Source organism: Bubalus bubalis, chromosome 7 (genome assembly GCF_019923935.1).
Source record: "Bubalus bubalis isolate 160015118507 breed Murrah chromosome 7, NDDB_SH_1, whole genome shotgun sequence".
Lineage (NCBI taxonomy): Eukaryota > Metazoa > Chordata > Mammalia > Artiodactyla > Bovidae > Bubalus > Bubalus bubalis.
In genome coordinates, this window is record NC_059163.1 from 73912626 (window position 1) to 73935324 (window position 22699).

A 22699-nucleotide genomic window follows, 5' to 3' on the forward strand; every position below is an offset into this window, starting at 1 on the left:
ATTCAAGGAATTAAATCTGGTAGACAGAGTGTCTGAAGAACTACGGATGGAGGTTTATAACACTGTAAGGAGGCAGTGACCAAAACCGTCCACAGGAAAATAAATGCAAGAAGGCAAGGTGGTTGTCTGAGGAGGTCTACAAATAGCTGAGAAGAGAAGAGAAACAAAAGGCAAAGGAGAAAAAGAAAGATACACCGAACTGAATGCAGAGTCCCAGATAATAGCAAGTAGAAATAAAAAAGGCTTCTTACATGAACAATGAAAGAAATAGAGGGAAACAATAGAATGGGAAAAACTAGGGATCTCTTCAAGAAAATTGGAGATACCAAGGGAACGTTTCATCCAAGGATGGGCACAAAGGCTTAACAGAAGCAGAAGAGATTAAAAAAGAATTGGCAAGAATACACAGAAGAACTATACAAAAATGGTCTTAATGACCTGGATAGCCACAATGGTGTGGTCACTCACCTAGATCCAGGCATCCTGGAGTGTGACGTCAAGTGGATCTTAGAAAGCATTACTACAAAGAAAGCTAGGGGAGGTGATGGAATTCCAGCTGAATTATTTCAAATCCTAAAATGATGCTGTTAAAGTATTGCACTCAATATGTCAGCAAATTTGGAAAATTCAGCAGTGGTCATAGGCCTGGAAAAGGACAGTTTCATTCCAATCCTGAAGAAGGGCAATGTGAAAGAATGTTCAAACTAATGTATAATTGCACTCATTTCACATGCTAGCAAGGTCATGCTCAAAGTCTGTCAAGCTAGGATTCAGCAGTATGTGAACCAAGAACTTCCAGATGTACAAGCTAAACTTAGAAAAGGCAGAGGGACCAGAGATCAAATCGCCAACATCCACTGGATCATAGAAAAAGCAAGGGAATTCTAAAAAAAGACTACTTCTGCCTCTTTGACTATGCTACAGCCTTTGACTATGTGGATCACAACCAATTTTGGAAAATTCTCAGAGATGAGAATACCAGACCATATTACTTATCCCCAGAGAAACTTGTATGCAGGTCAAGAAGCAACTATTAGAACTGGACATGTCTAGTTCAAAATTTGGAATGGAGTACGTCAAGGCTGTATATTGTTGCCCTGCTTATTTAACTTATATGCAGAGTATATCATGCGAAATGGCGGGCTGGATGAAGCACAAGCTGGAATCAAGATTGCCGAGAGAAATATCAGCAACTTCAAATATACAAATGATACCACTCTAATGGCAGAAAGTGAAAAGGAACTAAAGAGCCTCCTGATGAAGGTGAAAGAGGAATGTTAAAAAAAAAAAAAAAAACTAGCTCAAAACTCAAAATTCAAAAAGCTAAGATCATGGCATTTGTTCCCATCACTTCATGGCAAATAGATGGGGAAAAAGTGGAAACAGTGGTAAATTTTATCTTCTTGGACTCCAAAATAACTGCAGATGGTGACTGCAGCCATGAAATTAAAAGACACTTGTTCCTTGGAAGGCAAGTATGACAAACGTAGATAGCATATTTAAAAGCAGAGACATCACTTTACTCACCAAGGTCCATCTAGTCAAAGCTATGGTTTTTCCAGTAGACATGTATGGATGTGAGAGTTGGACCATAAAGAAGGCTGAGTGCCAAAGAATTGATGCTTTTGAATTGTGATGCTGGAAGACTCTTGAGAGTCCCTTGGACTGCAAGGAGATCCAACCGGTCAATCCTAAAGGAAATCAACCCTGAATATTCATTGGAAGGACTGAGGCTGAAGCTGAAACGCCAATACTTTGGCCACCTGATATGAAGAGCCAACTCATTGGAAAAGACCCTGATGCTGGGAAAGATTGAGGGAAGGAGGAGAAGGGAGTGACAGAGGATGATATGGTTGGATGGTATCACCCGCACAATGGACATGAGAATAAGCAAACTCCGGGAGATAGTGAAGGACAGGGAAGCCTGGCGAGCTGCAGTCCTTGAGGTCTCTAAGAGTCAGACACAACTTAAGACTGAACAGCAATAACAGAGGCTTTACCACTAAGTCCTTGTCTCCTATTAGAATCCAGCCATGGAGGCTTTTGAAAAAAATACTGAATCCTACTTCCAAAGATACTGATTGCTCTGGTGAGGGGCAGGGAAGGTCAAATATATATATATATATATATATATATATATATATATATATATATGTGTGTGTGTGTGTGTATAGCTCCTGTGATTCTAATATGCAGCCAAATTTGAGAGTCACAGATATCTTTTACTTTGTGTAGAAGACAGTCAGTAAGAAACTTTTCTTTCAGTCAGGCTTTTATACTAAGGTTTATATTTTCAGCAGTTTAAGTATTTTTACATTATCCCAGTATGAAATCTTTTATAAGAAAATGTCATGCCCTGTTTGGTAAATAAATCTAATTTTTTAAATATTTGGCTTTTCTCTAAAAGGTGGAATTCTTATTGCTGTATCCAATCTTTCATTCCTCACAATTGTTTATTTTGTAATTTACAGTAATTTAAGTTGTTAATCATCTGTATCCCCTTGCTAGAATAAGCTCTGTGAGGGCAGGGACATTTAGTTACTTTGTTCATTTTTAATTATTTTGTTCATGTTCCCAGCATCAAGAATACCTGGCACATAGTAGATACTCAATAAATATCTGTTAACGTTTTCTGACAGTTTGACACACACATCATGATTTGTATTCCCAAGAAACTTATGATTATTTAAAAGCGCAGACATGGAACTTAATTGTAGTCCCGCGTTTCTATGGAGGACTGAACTGGAAACTTTCCATTTACAGTATTTTAAACAATGTTGAGGCCTAAAGTATAAAGGGCAAGTGTATGAATAAGATTCTTTGCTATTATTTTCTCCAATCCTCCTGGGAAATGATATAGTATGGTAGAAAAAATAAGGAAACCATAGGCCCCCCATGGGCTTTCCTGGTGGCTCAGAGGGTAAAGCGTCCGCCTGCAATGCGGGAGACACCCGGGTTCGATCCCTGAGTCAGGAAGATCCCCTGGAGAATGAAATGGCAACCCACTCCAGTACTCTTGCCTGGAAAACCCCATGGACAGAGGAGCCTGGTAGGCTACAGTCCATGGGGTCGCAAAGAGTCGGACACAACTGAGCGACTTCACTTACTTACTTAGGCCCCCCCAAAATATAGATTTAGATCAGTTACTAATTGGCCTTGAGAAAGTCTGTTTAACCCTTTGGGGGGTCAGTCTTCTAATCTGCAGAATCATGTTGTTGGGTGAGTTGACTCTCTTAAACTCTTACTATTTGGTATTTCTGTTAGTATGTTCTGTCATTAAGTGAGGCTATCATTAAATACTTGTTTTCTCCTTTCTGTAACTCTTGAATTTTTATCCAGTTTGGTTTGTACTTCTTTTGTCATCTCCCATGTTGCTAAAGACACATACACTTTTAAAAATCCAGTTATCAAGGTCAGTTTTGAAAATGTTACCTTTGGTGTTATTAACCACTTTGTCTAACCAGATGTCTTAGGCTACCCTACTGTGCATGCTCATCGTGGTGTGTATAAATCACTGATGATCATGAGTGATTCTGTATCTAGAAGGAATTCAGTATAAAGTATTTAAAGATTTTCCATAAGTGTTGTACTCAGTCTGGTATTAGAAGTTCAGACTCTAAATCCTAGGAAATTGCAGACTTACTCAGATGCTTTGGAAACCCAAAGCCAGGGAGAATACTTAGCGTCAAAGTCATTGAAAAGATGAACTTCTCATATCGTATTTATTCTGCAAGTATTTATTGACAACCCACTACTCTGTGCAGAGCATTTTAATGGAAAATGAAAGGTGCTCAAGGAGTCTCAGGCCCAATCCCAGGCTCTAAGTGGCTCCTATTCTCTTGGGGACAGGCCAGGAGCCACAGAGAGTCGGGAACCTCACTTTGATTTCCTTCACCCTAGATGGCCCCACAGAGAGGACAGACTTGCCGCTGATTAGCTTCCAACCACCTTGAGACAATTTTCTCTCTTTTTAATGCTATTGCCAGAATATTGCAGTAATCAGATCATTTGACATCATCTGCATCTTGGCGTCCCCAGTCTTAATATACCATATAGATCCAGGTGTGAGACATCTGCAGCTGCACGGTTTGCACACATACCTCGTGGTGCTAAGTCTTTAGGAACAAATAGCGCTGGCCTCTGTGATGGTCCTTCTAAGCACTTCTTTGGGCAGAAAATGTACCATCTTAGAATTTAGGAGTTGTAATGGAAAATTATTATAAGTGTTTCTTACAGTCAGTCTAAAATACATTGTTTATGGCCAGATAGAACTTTATGAGTCATTTAGAGTGGACTCCTTTCTGAAGTCCTACTGCTGCTATTCGGATTGATCGATGCTCATGTGGAATGTCTGTTAAATATTTTCATTATTACCTCCCTCCCCCTTCTACCAATCTGTAAACCGTGAAACAATTAATGTCTCACTCACTGTAAGTTTGCACCTCAGGACCTTTGTACTTACTCTGTTCTTGGCCTAAAATATTTCTTTCTCAGCTATTATGGCTTGCTCCTTCAAATGCTTTCCCTTTCTCTCTCTCTCACATGATAAGGTACATATATATGCATTTGTACTATCTATCTATTTCTATACTCCTTTCTCTGTCTATCTGTATACTCCAAATATTTTGTTTCCTTCTAGGTATTTATATATAATAAACAATGTATATATTTTGTCTCCTTCTATGTATGCATGTATAATGTATCAGTTCAGTTCAGTTCAGTCGCTCAGTCCTGTCCGACTCTTTGCGACCACATGAATTGCAGCACGCCAGGCCTCCCTGTCCATCACCAACTCCTGGATATATACATATAAATGAACCAAATATATTCTCTCCATATATATATATGTACATATGTACTCTCTGTGTATATATGTATATATACTCTATGTTCTTTGCATGTAACATATATGTATATATAGGCTACCTAATCTTTGGAAAGTCTGCCATCCTCTCTCTACCAAACTAAAATGTAAGTTCCTAGAACAAAGATTATAGCCTGTAGGAGTCACTTAATACATGCATAAGGAATAAAAAATCTATTTGTAAACATGCATACACATATGGTATTTTTGCATGTGTGTGCATGAGTGGAGGGTGTGTCAAGTGTAGATATCGAAGTTCAGCTTGGGGTAGATTTTAGGAGATCACTTCATGTAATGAACATGCAAGCATTCAGGGATTATGTCAAACCATGCCTGTTAATTCAGACATATCAGCCTTAAGAAGTAACAAGTAGGCAATATCCTTTATAAAATTGTAAGGATTTCTGAGCATTCATGTCTTTAATAATTTCAATGTCACATTTTAAATCTCTATGTTATGTCAGTCTATTGAGTAGAATGTTCTTCCCTGTCCCGTTCATTTGTTTATACCCTATCCCTACCTCAAAGTCAACTTTAAGTGTTCCCTCTGTATTAATTTTCAATAAGCTTATACTTTGTTTCATTTATTTTGAACTCAATCTAGTGCATGAGGACAATAATAGTGATAATATTAACAATAACAAACATAAGTCCTTTACATACTAGGCACTGTTCTATACAATATGCATGGATTAACACATCTGAATCTCAAAATAACCTTATAATGCAAGTTTATTATAATATGCTTTTCTGACATGAAATTTGAGACACAGAGAGGTTAAGTAACTTGCTGAAGGTCACATACCGCATAAGGATGAATTTAGGATCCCAACTCAAGCAGTCTCACGTCAAGATTTATATTTTGCCTCACTGCCCCTTTCATAAGAACATGAAAATCTTATAAGGTTTTTATGCTTTTGATCTTGAAAAAAATCTTAAGAAGTCTAGACATGTTTAGGAACTATGTGAAAGTATATAGAGGTGAATCTTCAAGAATCATTTGGCATCTAGTCTATGTAATCAAACAGACGACAAAACGAAAGTGAACTTTATTATAATGATGGTGGTCAGAAAATTCTGAAGAAAGAAGAGAGTGGTTGGCAATAAAAAAGTAAAATGCCATAGGACTAATCAAAAAGAAATTCAGGGCATAAATAACCAATGAGCTGTTATCAACAAGGAAGCATAGACTGTAAAATGTCTAGGGACATTAATGTAAGATATTGGAAATAAGAATTCACATAGAATAAATTAAAAATATGTTATTAATAACTTTAAAAAGCTGCCAGAATTGCATGTGTTAGAAGTTATAAATCTGGGGCTTCTCAGGTGGTACTAGTAATAAAGAATCCACCTGTCAATGCAGGAGACACAGGAGACCTGGGTTCCATCCCTGGGTTGGGAAGATCCCCTGGAGGAGGAAGTGGCAACCCACTCCAGTATTCTTGCCTATAAAATCCCATGGAAAGCAGAGCCTTGTGGGCTATAGTCCACAGGGTCACAAAGAGTCGGACACAACTGAAGCAACTTAGCAAGAAGTGATAAATCTAGCATTCATAGAATTGTAAAGTATAACTTGATTTATGCACTTCTCAATAGGCACAAAATAGTAACTTACCCAAAATTGCATAATTATCAGAATCACTTGGGATGGTTATCAAAACTCAGAATCCTGGATGGTTCTTTTAGGGAAATTGTTCTCAACTGGGGGAAGTTCTACCTCCCAGCACATATTTGGCAAAATCTGGTAACAGTTTTGGTTGTCATGATTAGAGAAGCATTACTGGCATCTAATAGGTAGTGGTCAGGGAAGCTGTTAAACAACCTACAACACACAGGGCAGCCCCCTAGAGCAAAGAATGATCTGATCCAATAGTGCCAAAGCTGAGAAACTCAAATCTAGATATTTTAATTTAGTGGTATCTAATGGTATCCAGAAATCTGTATTTCTATCCAGGGACCCAGCTTTTTTTATAAAGGCTTGAATATACCAGTATCAGTTGGCGTTGTTGAAAAACTTTTTATTAAAGAGGGATAGAAAGTGAAGCAGAACTAAAGAACCTCTTGATGAACGTGAAAGGAGAGTGAAAAACTTGGCTTAAAACTCAACATTCAGAAAACTAAGATCATGGCATCTGGTCCCATCACTTCATGGCAAACAGATGGGGAAACAGTGGCTGACTTTACTTTTTGGGCTCCAAAATCACTGCAGATGGTGACTGTAGCCATGAAATTAAAAGACGCTTACTTCTTGGAAGGAAAGTTATGACCAACCTAGACAGCATATTAAAAACCAGAGACATTACTTTGCCAACAAAGGTCCATCTAGTCAAAGATATGGTTTTGCCAGTAGTCATGTATGGATGTGAGAGTTGGACTATAAGAAAGCTGAGCACTGAAGAATTGATGCTTTTGAATGTGGTGTTGGAGAAGACTCTTGAGAATCCCTTGGACTGCAAGGAGATCCAACCAGTCCATCCTAAAGGAGATCAGTCCTGAGTGTTCATTGAAAGGACTGATGTTGAAGCTGAAACTCCAATACTTTGGCCACCTGATGCGAAAAGCTGACTCATTTGAAAAGACACCGATGCTGGGAAAGACTGAAGGCAGGAGGAGAAGGGGACGACAGAGGGTGAGATAGTTGGATGGCATCACCAACTCAATGGACATGAGTTTGGGTAAACTCTAGGAGTTGGTGATGGACAAGGAGGCCTGGCGTGCTGTGGTCCATGGGGTTGCAAAGAGTCAGACATGACTGAGCAACTGAACTGAACTTAACTGAAAAAGGGACCATTTATAATAGGCTTTGAGGTGGGAAACAGAGATATGAAAAAAATGAAGGGTAAGGGGGAGATCATTCTAACAGAAGAACAAATCACACCCAGTAGGATAAAAGATAGTCAGTAACATTGGCTGAGCAATAGATAGTAAGAAGCAATCACAGCAAAACCTCTTTCTGCATGGAAGGCCACTCTGCTTCATGGGATGTAGCTGCATTTCTTCATCTTAGTTCTTAACTGTTAATAATTAACTGATATGTCTTTTCAACTCATTTTATATCCCCTAATGTGAGTATAGATTAGATTAGCCCATGCCCATGTTCATTTTTGTTTTAATAATTTCTTCTATAAAATTCCAACATATAAAGAAGAGAGGGAGAACAAGCTTTTATCAGATATATCTAGTTTGATGTACACGTCTGCTTCTCATTAGTCATGTGAGCGTTGGGCTACTAATAGGGTAAATATTGATTTAAATGAAATAATAAGCATAAACAAATTAACTCAGCCCCAGGAACATGGAAGGCACTCAGTAAAGATCAGCTGGTGTTTACTATTTTTTTTAATCAAAATAACATGTATATGTCATAATATTTTTGACACTACTTAAATGAACATTAAAAAGTGAAGTTGGGGTAGAAGATAAGGCTCTTACAGCAATCTTGGCAACTAATTATTTTGTACATTTTTTTGATTGATGAGGATTGAGAAAACCCTACTTCACAGAAAGGAGTATTTGTAAAGGTTTTGTAAAGTTGTAAAGTTGTGCTCACATGCACATCTTAAGATATTTTTAAATCTTGAGACCAACAACAAATGATTCAACTTGGCAGGTTAAGTCAGTGGTGGTCTTCACTGTGTTTATGATAAGATAAAGAGCACAGTTGAGTGCGCATATTGCTTTCTGAAAGCGAATTAGTTATATTTGCATATGAAATCAATTATGTAGAATATATCATACACCATGATATTTACAATCAATTCTTGTAGTAACTGTATGCATATCAAGGGTTCCATGGAACACAGTTTGAAAAACCCTCTGGTTAAATATATATTCCCAGATGAGTATGTTATAAGGTATAGAATAAAGAAACTCACTGTCGTCCAGATAGATTATATTATCTGTTTTCTCCTGATTAGTGAGCCTGATGCTTCCTGCATGAATAGATAGTTGGACTGGCATGATTTTTCTCCTGCATCTTTTGAGATATGTGCAGATTAATTGTTTAATAATGCATTCCAGTATCTTTCCAAACACCAGAATTGGTGAGATTAAATTTTTACATTTTCAAGACCCATCTCAACCCTTTCCTTTACAAAATATGGATCTACAAAAAATGCATGAGAAAAAAATGGAAGCTAATTTCAAATAAAGACTTGCTGCTGCTGCTGCTAAGTTGCTTCAGTCGTGTCCGACTCTGTGTGACCCCATAGACGGTGGCCCACCAGGCTCCCCCGTCCCTGGGATTCTCCAGGCAAGAACACTGGAGTGGGTTGCCATTTCCTTCTCCAATGCATGAAAGGGAAAAGTGAAAGTGAAGTCGCTCAGTCGTGTCTGACTCTTCGTGACCCCATGGTCTGCAGCCTACCAGGCTCCTCCATCCATGGGATTTTCCAGGCAAGAGTACTGGAGTGGGGTGCCATTGCCTTCTCCAAAATAAAGACTTAGATAAGCATTATTAATAAGACAAATATTCTGGGAATGAAAAGAGGTAGGAATTACAGAGGATACAACAATGGCAAAACAAAAGGAGGATAAAAAGTCACATTATAGTCTAAGGACTGGTTAGAGATTTTTAGTTGTTGTTCATTTCATTTTTATTAAGCATCTACTATATGCCACATGTCAGTGGCAATCAGATAGACCTTTCAGGGCTTTTATTTTAAATAGACCATAAAGATTAGTTATTAAAATATATATTGAGTTATAGAAGTAAGTTTCAATAAAAAAAAATGGGGAGGTGGATAGAATGTGCTTGGACTAGTTGGGAGGGTGACATTTGAGTATAATTAAGGGGATAAAGTCCATTCTGAAGGAGATCAGCCCTGGGATTTCTTTGGAAGGAATGATGCTAAAGCTGAAACTCCAGTACTTTGGCCTCTTCATGCGAAGAGTTGACTCAGTGGAAAAGACTCTGATGCTGGGAGGGATTGGGCGCAGGAGGAGAAGGGGACGACAGAGGATGAGATGGCTGGATGGCATCACCGACTCGATGGACGTGAGTCTGAGTGAACTCTGGGAGTTCGTGATGGACAGGGAGGCCTGGAGTGCTGTGGTTCATAGGGTCTCAAAGAGTTGGACATGACTGAGTGACTGAACTGAACTGAAGGGGATAAAGAGGGCCAAGCCATGTGGCCATCTGGCAGAAGAGCCTTCTAGAAAGGGGAAATGGCAGGTGCAGAGCCTTTTGGCAAGGGAATGCCTGGCATTTTTGTGGTCTAAGCAAGGAATTCAGAGTGTTTGGAAAGGAGTCAGCCTGATAGATGAGGGGTATTGAGAGTGTCAGATGATGTAGATCTAATATAGGGTAACTAACCATGCATCTTAGTTAGCCTGCAATAGTCTGGTGATTGGTTGTTGATGGCACCCACTCACTCTCAAAAGTGTTCTGGCTTATATGATAAATTATATGGTGATTCTAGGCTAGTAAGTCACTCTCAAAACTTCAACTCTTTTTCTTAGAGTCGTGAGAAGCCTTGGAGGGCTTGGTCAAAACTGGGGCAAGAGAAGACTTAGGTTTTATTAGGATCACTGTCTTCTGGGTTGAGAATGAACTATTGGGATGGAGTGGCAGTGGCAAGGGTAAAAACAGGAACTAGCATGTGCAGGGTAGCCAGAACTGAGTTATTTGACTTGAAGCCACACAGCTCACTAAGGGTACAATGGGACTAGGATCCATTCTTATGACTTCTAATCTGGTGTTCTTTTAAATCTGCCCAGTTTCTCTATTGGTTTAAATGTGAGGACAAATGGAATGCCTTAGCAGCTTTTTTTCAATAGATTAGACCTCCTGCTCAATGGCACCACCCAGCTGCTGCTTCTTTATACTGTGAGAAATAGACATGAAACACCCCCTCCCCATCCAATCTGTAATCAGCTCATTTTGAGTGCATCAAGCAGGATTTTCTTAGGCCTTTCTCTTGAACTTCTGTATTTACACTTTTGGCTCATGTGACCTCTTCAGAATAATGAACTCCATATGCTCAGGGTATGCTTATTAACTCATGAGTATGTGATATAAGCTAATGTTAGATAGAGCCTAAGTACAGATGTCAACCTACATTTTATGCCTGCTTAAATAGAAGTGTAAGTATTAGCAGGAATTAAATGGACTCCCACAGGTATAAATATGTCTATGGAAGGAATCCTTCAGTTTTGCTTGTATTTATTTCCGCTTGATTCTTATTTTATTTTTATAGGAATTAACTTCAATTTTTGTTTATTGCTTTCTTTAGTTAGAGTGTCTAACTTGGAGGAAGAACACAAGCCTTGATTATACACTTACAGTCAACAGTGAATATGTAGAATGCACGCAAGTGGTTGAGATGCATGTACACATAAATTCTGTTGTAACTATGTCCTTGAGATGCAAACTTCTATGGTTTGGGGCTGTGGTGTGTATAAACACATTTACAGACACACTATTTTAAGTAACCTGTAGGTCCATGGGGAGTTTCCCAAACAGTGAAATTAAAATTTGTGTTCTTTCTATTAGCTACTATTATCATTCAACCAGCAACTCTAGCATCTGACAGGAAAAGCACATTGGCACCTAATGTATGCATTGTATCTCTCCTGGTAATAAAGTAGAGGAAGAAGCTAACTCTCAGGGTACAGGACATTTGTAAGAAATGAACAGATTCAATGTTATTTTTCTATAAGAAATATGTGATTTGATGTAAGATGGTCTTTACTGTCTTGATTATATTTCTGTTAGACATACACACTTGAGATTAAGGTTTTTTTTTTTCTTCTTGCCTTCAAGTGACCATCCCATTTTCAAAGTCCTTTATTCCATATGCTAAACCAAATCTAGTGGATTATTTTAGAGGCTCTTCCTATCCAACAGGGTAACAGTAAGCAACCTATAAGAAATGCCATGTGGGGATTCTGCCCAATTTGGAGTGTGAGAAGGTGGGCAGACATGCTGTTAGTACCCATGCCTGGATGTAAAAGAAGCAAGAAAAATCACCATGGAATGTAGAGCACTTGAGGAGAGAAACAGAAAAAAAAAGGGGAAAAAGACTTGTTTGAAAGTCAGTTTTCCCTATGGCTGACTCATGTTAATGTTTGGTAGAAATCAACACAATACTGTAATGCAATTATCCTTATTAAAAAAAAAATGAATGAAGCAAAAAAAAAAAAGTGGGATTTAACAACCTTTTTAGCAAAGACTCAGACCACTCAGAGCAGACATGTGCAATAAACAATTAGTGAAATAGTATCTGTCCAGTGTAAAGTGGTCTTTTAAAAAATTGAAAACTTCAAATTCTATTTCAGGGGTTTAATCTGAATTGTTATTTTTTATTCCAGAAATATTTTTTTCTTTATTTTTAATTCAGCTTCTTGCAAATCTTGAATCAAACTTTATACATCAAAACCGACTTTGTTACATGCAAATGTTTTGTCTTTTTGTGCATGAAACAGAGGTACAGAACTTTATGTATGGTGATTCAGGAAGGGGACTCCTATGGTCAGTTGTATTCCTTATTTAAGCCCCTGAATCTATCATAAAATTCACTTTCTTATGTAATTATTTCAACTCCTGGTAGTGTCTAGTGGAACAAATAATCCAAAATAGTGGATAATCCAAAAATGTCATTTATATTTGGCTTCAGAACACATTACCAGATGTTACTCAAGCCGATTTCCCTTCTTAATTAGGCCTCACTTAAAGTAGGAGTTAATTTTGTCTTCATTAGCTGTTTCCAAATCAGCAGTATGGGGCAGGAAGGAAACCTAAAGCTTGCTGGGAATTTGGGAGGAAGCTGGCCCAGTGCTGAAATTCGGCTGTAGATCGTGCTCAAAGAATGGAGTTCAAACATGGCTAATCAAGATGATGGGCATATACACCAGAGATGTTTATTGAGCAACTTCTTTAAGAATTCTAAGACCTCTATCAACTGTTTGTGTTTTTTTCTCATGAGTGCAGAAAATTCTGTAATAGGAATTTGCCAGATAATAACCCAAAATTTTATATAGTAAAAAAGTGGAGGCTCAGAGAGGTTAAGTGACCTTTCATACAGATTGATCTTGGGGTAAACAGTAGTGCCTAAGGAACTGAAACTGATTAGTGAATGATAAGAAGACACTACTGTTTCCTTCTTATTGATGATTTAAATAATAAGGAAGAGTGAATTCTCCTGGCCTAATTCACATTAAGAGTGTTAAGATAATGAAGCTGTGATTAAATGGCTATTAAACTATTTTTATCAAACAGAGATCAAGCAAGTGTGAGAATCTGGGGACGCAGAGTGTAATTGCAATTCTACAAGATGTGGAAAAAATTACTATCCTAAGCAGGGCATGGTCCTTCCAAAATAGCCTGCATTAAAAATATTCAGGATACCTCATGCAGTTTTCACTCTGTGTTTCTCCCTTCAGGTGTCAGGATCTCAGAGTCCCTCATCTCCTCCTTAATTTAGTGGATTTATTCACTCTGTGTGCAGTTGGGTGAGTTGAATGCATTGTCTGCCCCACCATGTGTAACTGGTTGAAAGATCCTTTTGCCAACCGCTCACAAAAGAACAAGACCCGGATATTATATACTGGATCCCAGATTTCAATCTTGAGGTGACTTGGGACATGCAAGGAGGCAGAATGTACCTTTCTTCAACCGTACCTTTTGAATTATATCACACTTAGTGCGATTCATATAGGGGCCCGCAATCCCAAAGAGAAGAAATGAATTTTCTGGCTTAATTGACCGCTCTGAATGACCATTTATTAATGACGCAGCATTGTTTCAGATTTGGGGGTGTGTGTGCGTGCGCTTACTCACTCAGTCATGTCTGACTCTTCATTGTGTCTTGATTGCCTCACACTTGCCTATTTCCCACTTTTATGTCTGCCTTTCTGCCCCGCACTGAGACTGAGCTGTTTGTGCAACTGGAGATCACCACCCAGTTGGTGATCTGCTCTCTCTTTTTCTCCTCTTTGCTTTTCTTGCCTTCAGTTATGTGGAACTAATCCGTATTTTTTTTTTTTTTTATAAAAACAGTGGAAGTGGAAGTGTTAGTCCCTCAGTTGTGTCCAACTCTTCATGAGCCCATGGATGGTAGCCCACCAGGCTCCTCTGTCCATGGGATTCTCCAGGCAAGAATACTGTAGTGGGTTGCTATTCCCTCTTGCAGGGGATCTTCCCTATCTATAGACTGAATCACTGCAGGCAGATTCTTTACCGCTGAGCCACCAGGCAGCTCTATACTGAAGCAATAACGGAAAGCAACATTAACAGAGTTCTTTTTGTCAAATGCATCGCCTTCTCTGAGGTGTTCAATTGTTGAAACTCATGTCAAACTAATTGAAATTGTCAGAATAAGGTATAATGTCCACTCAACTTTACATGTACAAATATCTGTTGAGCTTCAACACAAAAGTGTCATTAAACCTTCTTCCTAGTCTGCTCTGATGAAAGAAAACAGAATTTGAAATCATAGCATTCTTTTCTTTCTTAATTCAAGAACAACTCTATCAAAACAGTCTTAGAGCAGCTCTCTGAGTAACACATATACAAGGATGGTAAGAAAATGAAAATGTTTGATAATTATTTCTAATGGACATTGACTATAATGATTACAGTCCCACTTTTCCATACTGATTTAAGACTAGCCTACCCACTTCACATACCTCAACACACGCACACATACACACACACACACACACACACACACACACATACACAATGTCAGTCTTCCATTCCACAAACTCTTCCTTCCCATTGTGGTTTCAGAAGAGAGGAAAATTTAAATAGCTGGTGGTTTAATCATGTCTTGTAAATTAAATATGACATTATCAAGCTCCAGTATTTCTGCCATTGTATTTGGTGTACATTCACCCAGGCTTATTAAAGAAATTGGAGAAAAGTAGTTAATTTAAGTGTTCTTTGTCATTTTGACTTGATTGGAATTATCATGGTTTGTTTACACTAGGGATAGAACTAAGATGCTATTGTATTATGTGATTGAAAGCAAATAGGGGCTTGTAGTATTGCTGGGAAGTCAAACACAAAATGTAAATCGGAGTAAACAAAATTACTCATTTATTGGTAAACATGCTTAACTGTTTTTGCCTAAGTTCTTTTTGAACTTCAGTGAAATAAGCCTTTCTGGAAACTGTGTTATCTGGAAAAAATGTCCAATTTATTTATTTAAACTGTGTGTGTGTGTGGTTGTGTGTATGTGCATATGTGTGTATGTGTGTGTGTGTAAGCATGTCTGGTATGTTCGAGACATTTTCAAAGACTATATTTATTAGATAATATAGAGATACTTATATTAATGTAAATCTCATGATTTTGAGATGATTTTAAGCAATATATTTCATTTAAATATAAGTTTTATTCAGAATAGTTCAATAACCTGAATTTGGTTTTTGGTACATGAGGAAATCTAAGTTAAACTTAAAAGGGAGAGATTGGCATCTTTGGATACCAGATTATGATCCCCACAGAAAATAGGGGCAGATTATTTCATGATCTTTATTATTAAGTTTGTGTGGACAGAGGCCAGAAGAGTTGAGGGTGAGGGGGATGCTCAATAAAGTCTTTCTACTCAACTGAGCAATTTGAATTCTAAAGAATTGATCAATTTATGGAAGGAAGTGGTGCCTTTTTGAAGTTTACATTTCACGCCTTCTGGTTAGAATTTACCTCCTGCACTACAGTCTAAAAACTCGTAGAACTGTCACTTTACCCTGTGTGTCTCAAACCACTTAACTCACAACGTCAAGTCCGGGGGCATTAAGGAAATGGAAACAAATGTTAAAAATGCCGAATAAACTCTACCATGAGCATATATTGCTCTTCTTGGCTTCTTGAATCCAAAAGAGAAAGAGGTTCATAGTTTTCCTCCTGGATGGAGACTCATCAGTAATGAGGGAAAACAATTTTTATATGAAAATAGAATGTATACGTGAGAAAGGCCTGCCTAATTTCTCTAGTAATACAATTTGATTTTCTGATTAGCTGTCTTATTCTGTGATTCTTGTAATTTTGTCAGGTCAATTAACTGGAGTGTGGTGCTAGCGAGAAAGGAAGTATGGGTACTGCTGGCTTCATTAGATGTCAGCAGCTTAGGTGCATTTTGTAACAGAATCTGTGTGGGATAATTGAGCTGATATTGTTAATGTCATAGTGTACAGAACTTAAAAAATGACTTAAGAAGCAGGTCAGATTGGACAACATGAAGTGCTTAAAGAAGAAGAGGAAAATAATCTACACAATATAAATTTTATGCAAAACAGCGCAGATTAGTGAATTAGTCAGCAAGTAGTCAATGACTTACTATATTGTATGCCCAGCATTGGCATTGGTTGCCCAGGTACACAAGAATATAGTTCATTGCCCTATCGACAAGGTGTATAAGCTCCAGTTTGGAGGATCTTGAGGTGGTTTTTTTTGTTGTTGTTGTTTTTTCTTTTTTCTTTTTACAGAGTGCTGAAATAAACAAATATTATCTTTTATAACATGTTGTTTACAGGTTCTTTCCTTCCATTGATGGGTTCTCAAAGGGACAGAGTTTTGTCTTATTTCTCTTTGTGTCTCCAACACCTAGCATGACCCTGACATATAGTAGGTGTTCAAAAATGTTTGTGCAATAAATAACTGAAAATCAGCTTTCCAAGGATGTGTTGGTGGGAATGAGTGTAGCAGGTGGGAAAATGAGTTAAATTTATATTTGCAAGAGCCCGTGTTGGAAGGAACATTGCCCTAGAAAGTACCCTTGGTCTTAAGAAATGAATGTGTTTGAGATATGCTACAAATAAGACCCTACTTAGTGACTGGCCAGGTAAAGAGGATTCAGGGTAGTTCCAGAGTTAAGGATCTGTAGAATTGTTATACAAACTCAGAAAGTCAAGAGAAACAGCAAGTTTTTTTTTTTTTTTCCCAAGAAAAATCCTTAGTTTGAATTTTGAGACAAGGAACCTCTTATCAGGTAGAAACGTCCAGTAGGCAATTATAGATTTATGACTAAAGTTGGGGAAGATGTCAAGGAGAGAAATAAATGACTGTGGAGTGTTCAGTGATGAAATTATAAATGAAACCATGAAAGTATATAGTTTCTCTTTGTATACTTTGAGTTTCTGGCAGTGTTTGAACAGAGAATTATCTAAATATTTTGATGCTTATGCTATACAGGAGACGGAAACTCTATCGAAGCACTGTCTGAAGCTGTGGTAGATAATGGGTAAAACGCTCTCAAGCCCTGAGGTTCTCTAAAGCTTCTCTTTTAGTTAAGAAAACAAGACATCAATATGAGAAAAATGACTGTGAACAAGACAGAATCCCATTTAGCATTATTAATACTGACATAATAAATAGCTAAATTAGAAAGCTCAACAATCAGAGATTGATCCAGTAGAGGTATTATGTGATTGTATGATTCAGGCCAAAAGGGAGTTTGGAATTTGAGGAGGACGTGATTTTTGTGTTATGGCATAAATATTCCAAATTTCATGTATTATGTACTCATTTGATTAAACATATTCAGTCTATGCTGATTAATAGATTACTCATCTCCCAGTGTCAACTCACTCATGTCTTCCTCTGTTTTACTGTCTTTGCAGAAGATAGATGAAGAGAATGAGGCAAACTTGCTAGCGGTCCTCACAGAGACACTGGACAGTCTCCCTGTGGATGAAGACGGATTGCCCTCATTTGATGCACTGACAGATGGAGATGTGACCACCGAGAATGAGGCTAGTCCTTCCTCCATGCCTGACGGCACCCCTCCGCCTCAGGAGGCAGAAGAGCCGTCTCTAGTAAGAACCCTTCCTACTGTTTAACAGGAATTGGAGTTGCCTCTGGCTACCCGCTGCATGGGTATGATGTAGTAACAATAAGGTTTGGATTTTTCATTTAGACTGATGCCAAAATAATCCCCAAGCACACTCAGAGTTGCAAATTCTGTGATTCCCTGTTGAAAACTGTTGATAATACAGACTTCATGTGGTCTTACTGCAGCTTTTTGAAACCATCTTTTGCTGTTTATTTGTAGGTTTTGATGTCTTAGTATTATTTATGTTTATGGTTAGACACTTAGAAAATGTAGATGACTAAAAGAATAGACAGAAAGTTCACCTGTAATTTCAAATAGCCTCTAATACCAAAAAGGATCAAAATCTCCTCTTGTTTTAAGATGTATCATGAGCATGTTTGGGAATTTTAAATAGATGCATAGTTTTGAATGGCTGCATAGTATTTTATTGTTCAGAGATGAACCAATTCATTAAGCAATCCCTTATGGTTGGTTATTTAGTCTTTTTCCTATTTTTTTCATGATCATAAATTGCATGATAATTGATATATTTGTAGTTTTATTCTCATGCATATTATTTTAGAAATAGAGGGTAGATCAAAGAGCATGCAATATTTTAAGGCTTTGCATCCATAATTCTTATGAAGATTGGAAAATAATAGCACATTTGCAACCTAAGTTTCCTAAATTTATGGTAGGCAATGAAGAGTGGATTTGTTAGCAATGAAGAGTGAATTTTCTTTTCAAGGCAGTGCTCAACCAGAATTTTATTAGTTCTAAGACACAGTTTACCTTCTCAGCTATGGTAGCCATTTGTCACTTGCCATAAATCTGATGTAAGAGCACATAATGTAAATTATGAAACGTCATTCTGCAAACTTTAATAATGTTCTTTGGCCTGCCTTAGAGTTGCTGTTTCTCTCCCATCTCTAAGTTTTTAAATGTTAAAAGCATTCCATATGAATCTATGAGACTCTATTTATATTCCTTTGCATTTTGAGATTTCTGGTCTGGAAGAGACTGTCTTACAAAAAATGATAACATATGTATCTCCCAATTTTTCCTTGTATCAGTGGCACTGGCTTTGCTCTGTAGTGCTCTGATTTCTTTATAATAATACCCAATCATTTCCATCCACACCATGGTTTCAACTGGGAGAGGTTGTTGACTCAGAGTCATACTGCATGTCCCAGCAGGGAGGTCCTGGAAGGCCAGTGAATCAAATGAAGAGACAGAGGTCAAGAGAGAGGAAATGTTTTGCCTAAGCCAAAACCCACATCTCCTGATCTACAGGCCAGGACTCTACCTTCTTAAAAATCCTTTTTAGCGAAACTTGCTGTTTTAGCCCAAATATTATTTGAATCAGTAGTGTTTTATGCTTATTTGAAAACCATGATTCAAAGCATCACAGAATCTTTCATTTATTGGTATTTGATTCATTTGGGTTATTGAGGGGAAAATGTACACACACTCCCCTAGCCTTGATTTATCAAAGCAGCTTTTCTCACCTCATAGGTATTTGGAATCTTTTTAGGAAGATTCTTTTGCCTTGTTTTATCTAAAGAAAAATTAAGGTAGACACAGCTAAGTTTTAAATGTGGCAAACAGTAACACTTTCACAATTGGTAGTGTAATACCCGTTTTTCTAATTTTTAAAAAATTAGTTTCCTTTACTGCTATTGTGCTAAGATGTTCTGTGATTAGTGAATCCATTTTTGTAATTATAACTAACTTTAAGATTAAAGTTTTAGTAGCTTATTCTCATGCTTAAAAGATGCCTAACTTTTCTCGCTTTCCCTCCTTCTGGATATGTTTCTAGCTTAAGAAGCTCTTACTGGCACCAGCCAACACTCAGCTAAGTTATAATGAATGCAGTGGCCTCAGTACCCAGAACCATGCAAACCATAATCACAGGATCAGAACAAACCCTGCAGTTGTTAAGGTACAATTGTAAAGTTTTTTAATACAGGAGGGGAAGTCACAAGGAGGTTTTGCTTAAAGCTATAAACAATAGGATTCTATGTATTAATTCAGCTGGAATCCTGCAGAGACTTCATAATGGTGAAACATTATAAAATGGGTCTCCAAAAGCAGTAGTCTAGCTATTTGAAACTAGGAAGAGTTCACTGATGCTTTGTCTTTGGACAATTGAAATGCAAGTTCTACCATCTGTTACTTCATGCCTATTTTATTAATACATGCAGCAGCGTGGGCTACAATAAAGTTTGCTGATAGGTTGGTATCATCTATGAGTGTCTTTAAGATGCTGCAGTGCCATTTTGCCAGCTGTCTAACCTGAGAAAGATTGCTCAGGAATCACCACAAAAGATCTATCTCTGCCATTAATTGGATGGAATGCTGGCAATGACATAATTCAGTTAGCGGGCTGTATTAAACAATGTTTGTCTTGCCATTCACTGTGAGTGAAAACGGAGCATTAAGGGGTACTTAAGAGAATTGTGAATACTGGGCTCTGGCAATCAGTGGCAAATTAAGGTTTAAGCCAGCTTTTTTTTTTTTTTTTTATTCACAGTAAAGGCGCTGTAGGGTCTTGTTAGTTACATGTTGCTGAGTAGGAACATTGAAATGTAGGAGAAATGAAATAAAAAGCTGTATAAATGTCATTTAGGAATTTTAAATGTAATTTTCTTTCCTTGTTCTGCAAACAATTATTCACAGCTCATAGATCTAGTACACTTAGACTGAACACTTCATTGAAAATCTCATCTCTTCAGAAAACCTATATCCATTTTGATAAGGTTCAGTTCACTAATTTTCCCTTTCTTTATGCCTTGTTTTTAAGACCGAGAATTCATGGAGCAATAAAGCGAAGAGCATTTGTCAACAGCAAAAGCCACAAAGACGTCCGTGCTCAGAGCTTCTCAAGTATCTGACCACAAATGATGACCCTCCTCACACCAAACCCACAGAGAACCGGAACAGCAGCAGAGACAAATGCACCTCCAAAAAGAAGGCCCACACACAATCGCAGACACAACATCTACAAGGTAGGCTGGACCCCTGAACACCCACTGCTGGTAAGGGTGGTGAGGGCAGAGCAAACCTGCTCCAGGCTGAGGACACCCAAACTTCAGGCTTCTGTTCCATCAGTGTCTCTCTTGACAGAGAGTTCAACACTTTATGATAGGAGGAAAAATAAATCCTTCCTTGGACACAGGTTGAACATATCCTATTCATATGAAATGCAGCCCAATTCAGAATCACCAAAAGGCTCCTGAAATATTAGCCAGGTTTTGGGAGATGGGGTGCAGAGGGAATTTCAACATCAGGTGAGGTTTGTAGGAATCTCTGAATTGCTGTGATAACTGAAGTTCTGAGCAAGCTGGGCTAACCAATTCATGAAAAAGCTTTTATTTTTTTCCCTTCCAATAACAGGGGAAAAAATGAGGCACTGTTGATTGCTGTTTATACTTTAAGAAATAGCAAATAGTACTTAGGCAGTCACTCCCAGTTATGATGTACATTCTATTTTTAGACTACATGGCGTACTCATTTTATTTTGTAAGTATCAATTTGGAAATTCCTGGATATTTAAAATTTTTTCTTTCTATTTAAAAATATATTGCTTATATACTAAACATTTGGGTTGACTTCTATTGTCCCCATACGTTACTGAAAAGCTGATGCTCCTGAGCAGATCAGGGTGATTTGGGGAAAAGTTCTGCTGGCAAATATAAAATTTTCTTTATTTTTGGTTCCCTCAAAGTATTCTAGTTGTAGAGGCCCAAAGAGAGCTCATAGAAAGTTGCTGTTCCTTTAATATATTTAACTTCCACATTATCTGTTCCTCTGACTTTGTAGTGGAAGTAGACACATTCTAAAATAGCAATTATAAACATCCACCTCTTTTTCTTCCTTCTGTTTCCCCAATTCCCCTTCCAGCTGCAGAGTGGTAGCCCCTGATCCCTGTTTTGAACCATGATTATTTCATACAGGTATGCTGTTGCTGCTGCTTTTAATACATCTTTTCTTTCCCAGTGTTTTGAATTTCCCTCTCTCATTCCTACTTCACCATAAGCCTGGGATTTTCATATTCCTTTAGTATTTTTAATTGGCTCTTAATTAGGTTTTCCCTGGTGGATATCTTGAAATCACTGTCCATCCCTTTCTATCAGTCCAAGGAAATATACTTATCAAAATGAGCCATAGTCTCTTAGTTTGCTTCTCCCTGATTGGCTTCTCAAACGCATGCACTGGAACAGTTTTCTTGGCTCAGGACCAACTGTGCTGTGGGATTCTAGGCCCTGAATTGAAGGACTCACTGGACTAGTCTCTGCCTGGTCCTGGTCATGCATTCATTTTCTAGAGCTGAATTTGAAGCCACAAACTTGCTAGAACCCTTTAGTGAGTGAACCTAGTCCAGCAGCACATGCTCTGAAGTGTGTGTGGGGTTTTCTGTTGTTCCCTTTTTTTTTCTTTTGTCCAGTTGGTCCTTTTGGATTTTGAGGGTTTTAAAACTTTGTCAATCCATGCACTACTAAATATTACTGTAGTCTATTACAAACCATGGCAGTGAGAAATTAAATTGGCCTTTGAAGGACATATTCTTTGGATGAGACCTGCTGTATGTAGGTTTTTTTAATAAGGTATATTTCTGTGGTGAGGTAGCAAAAGTGTAGCTAGCTCAGAACAGAACAAAGCTTATTAACCAAAAAAAAAAAAAAAAATTCCTGTAGTTACTTAAGGTCTAAAAGAAAACAAACATGTAGCTATGGCTGATTGTTAAAAACCAATAGGATATAAATGCTGAATTTCAGGGGATATTTATGATTCAGAATTTTAATATAGACATATATGAATGATTAGAGACAATAGCTAAGAGAACTTTCTGAGCTTTCCTTACTGAATGTATTGTCATTTTTTCATGCTAGCTTCATGTGGGCTCTCTGTACTGTTGTGCATCAAGCTTACTTCCTTAGTATAATGGTCTGGACTTTGGCAATTGTGGGGGCCCATTTGTTCTTTTAATGCAATCATTCATTCATCAAAAATATCATGATCTCCATGAAAAAGATTCATTCCTGTCCTCAAGGATCTCAGAGTCCCTGGTCTTCCA

General features: G+C 37.8%; 1 protein-coding gene across 7 annotated transcripts in view; it reads left to right on the forward strand.

Annotated features, from left to right (window-relative positions):
* PPARGC1A (PPARG coactivator 1 alpha) overlaps window positions 1–22699 on the forward strand; it is a 409900-nt gene that overhangs the window by 350768 nt on the left and 36433 nt on the right. For 5 of the 7 annotated variants that reach the window (XM_025290240.3, XM_044946038.2, XM_044946037.2 and 2 more), the window contains 3 exons: window positions 17432–17626; window positions 19442–19564; window positions 20426–20630. In XM_025290240.3, the coding sequence (XP_025146025.1) occupies window positions 17432–17626; window positions 19442–19564; window positions 20426–20630 (523 nt within the window). Of the gene's footprint in view, window positions 1–13249; window positions 13319–17431; window positions 17627–19441; window positions 19565–20425; window positions 20631–22699 lie in introns of all 7 variants that reach the window. The other 2 variants (XM_045166305.1, XM_045166304.1) reach the window with 1 other exon arrangement.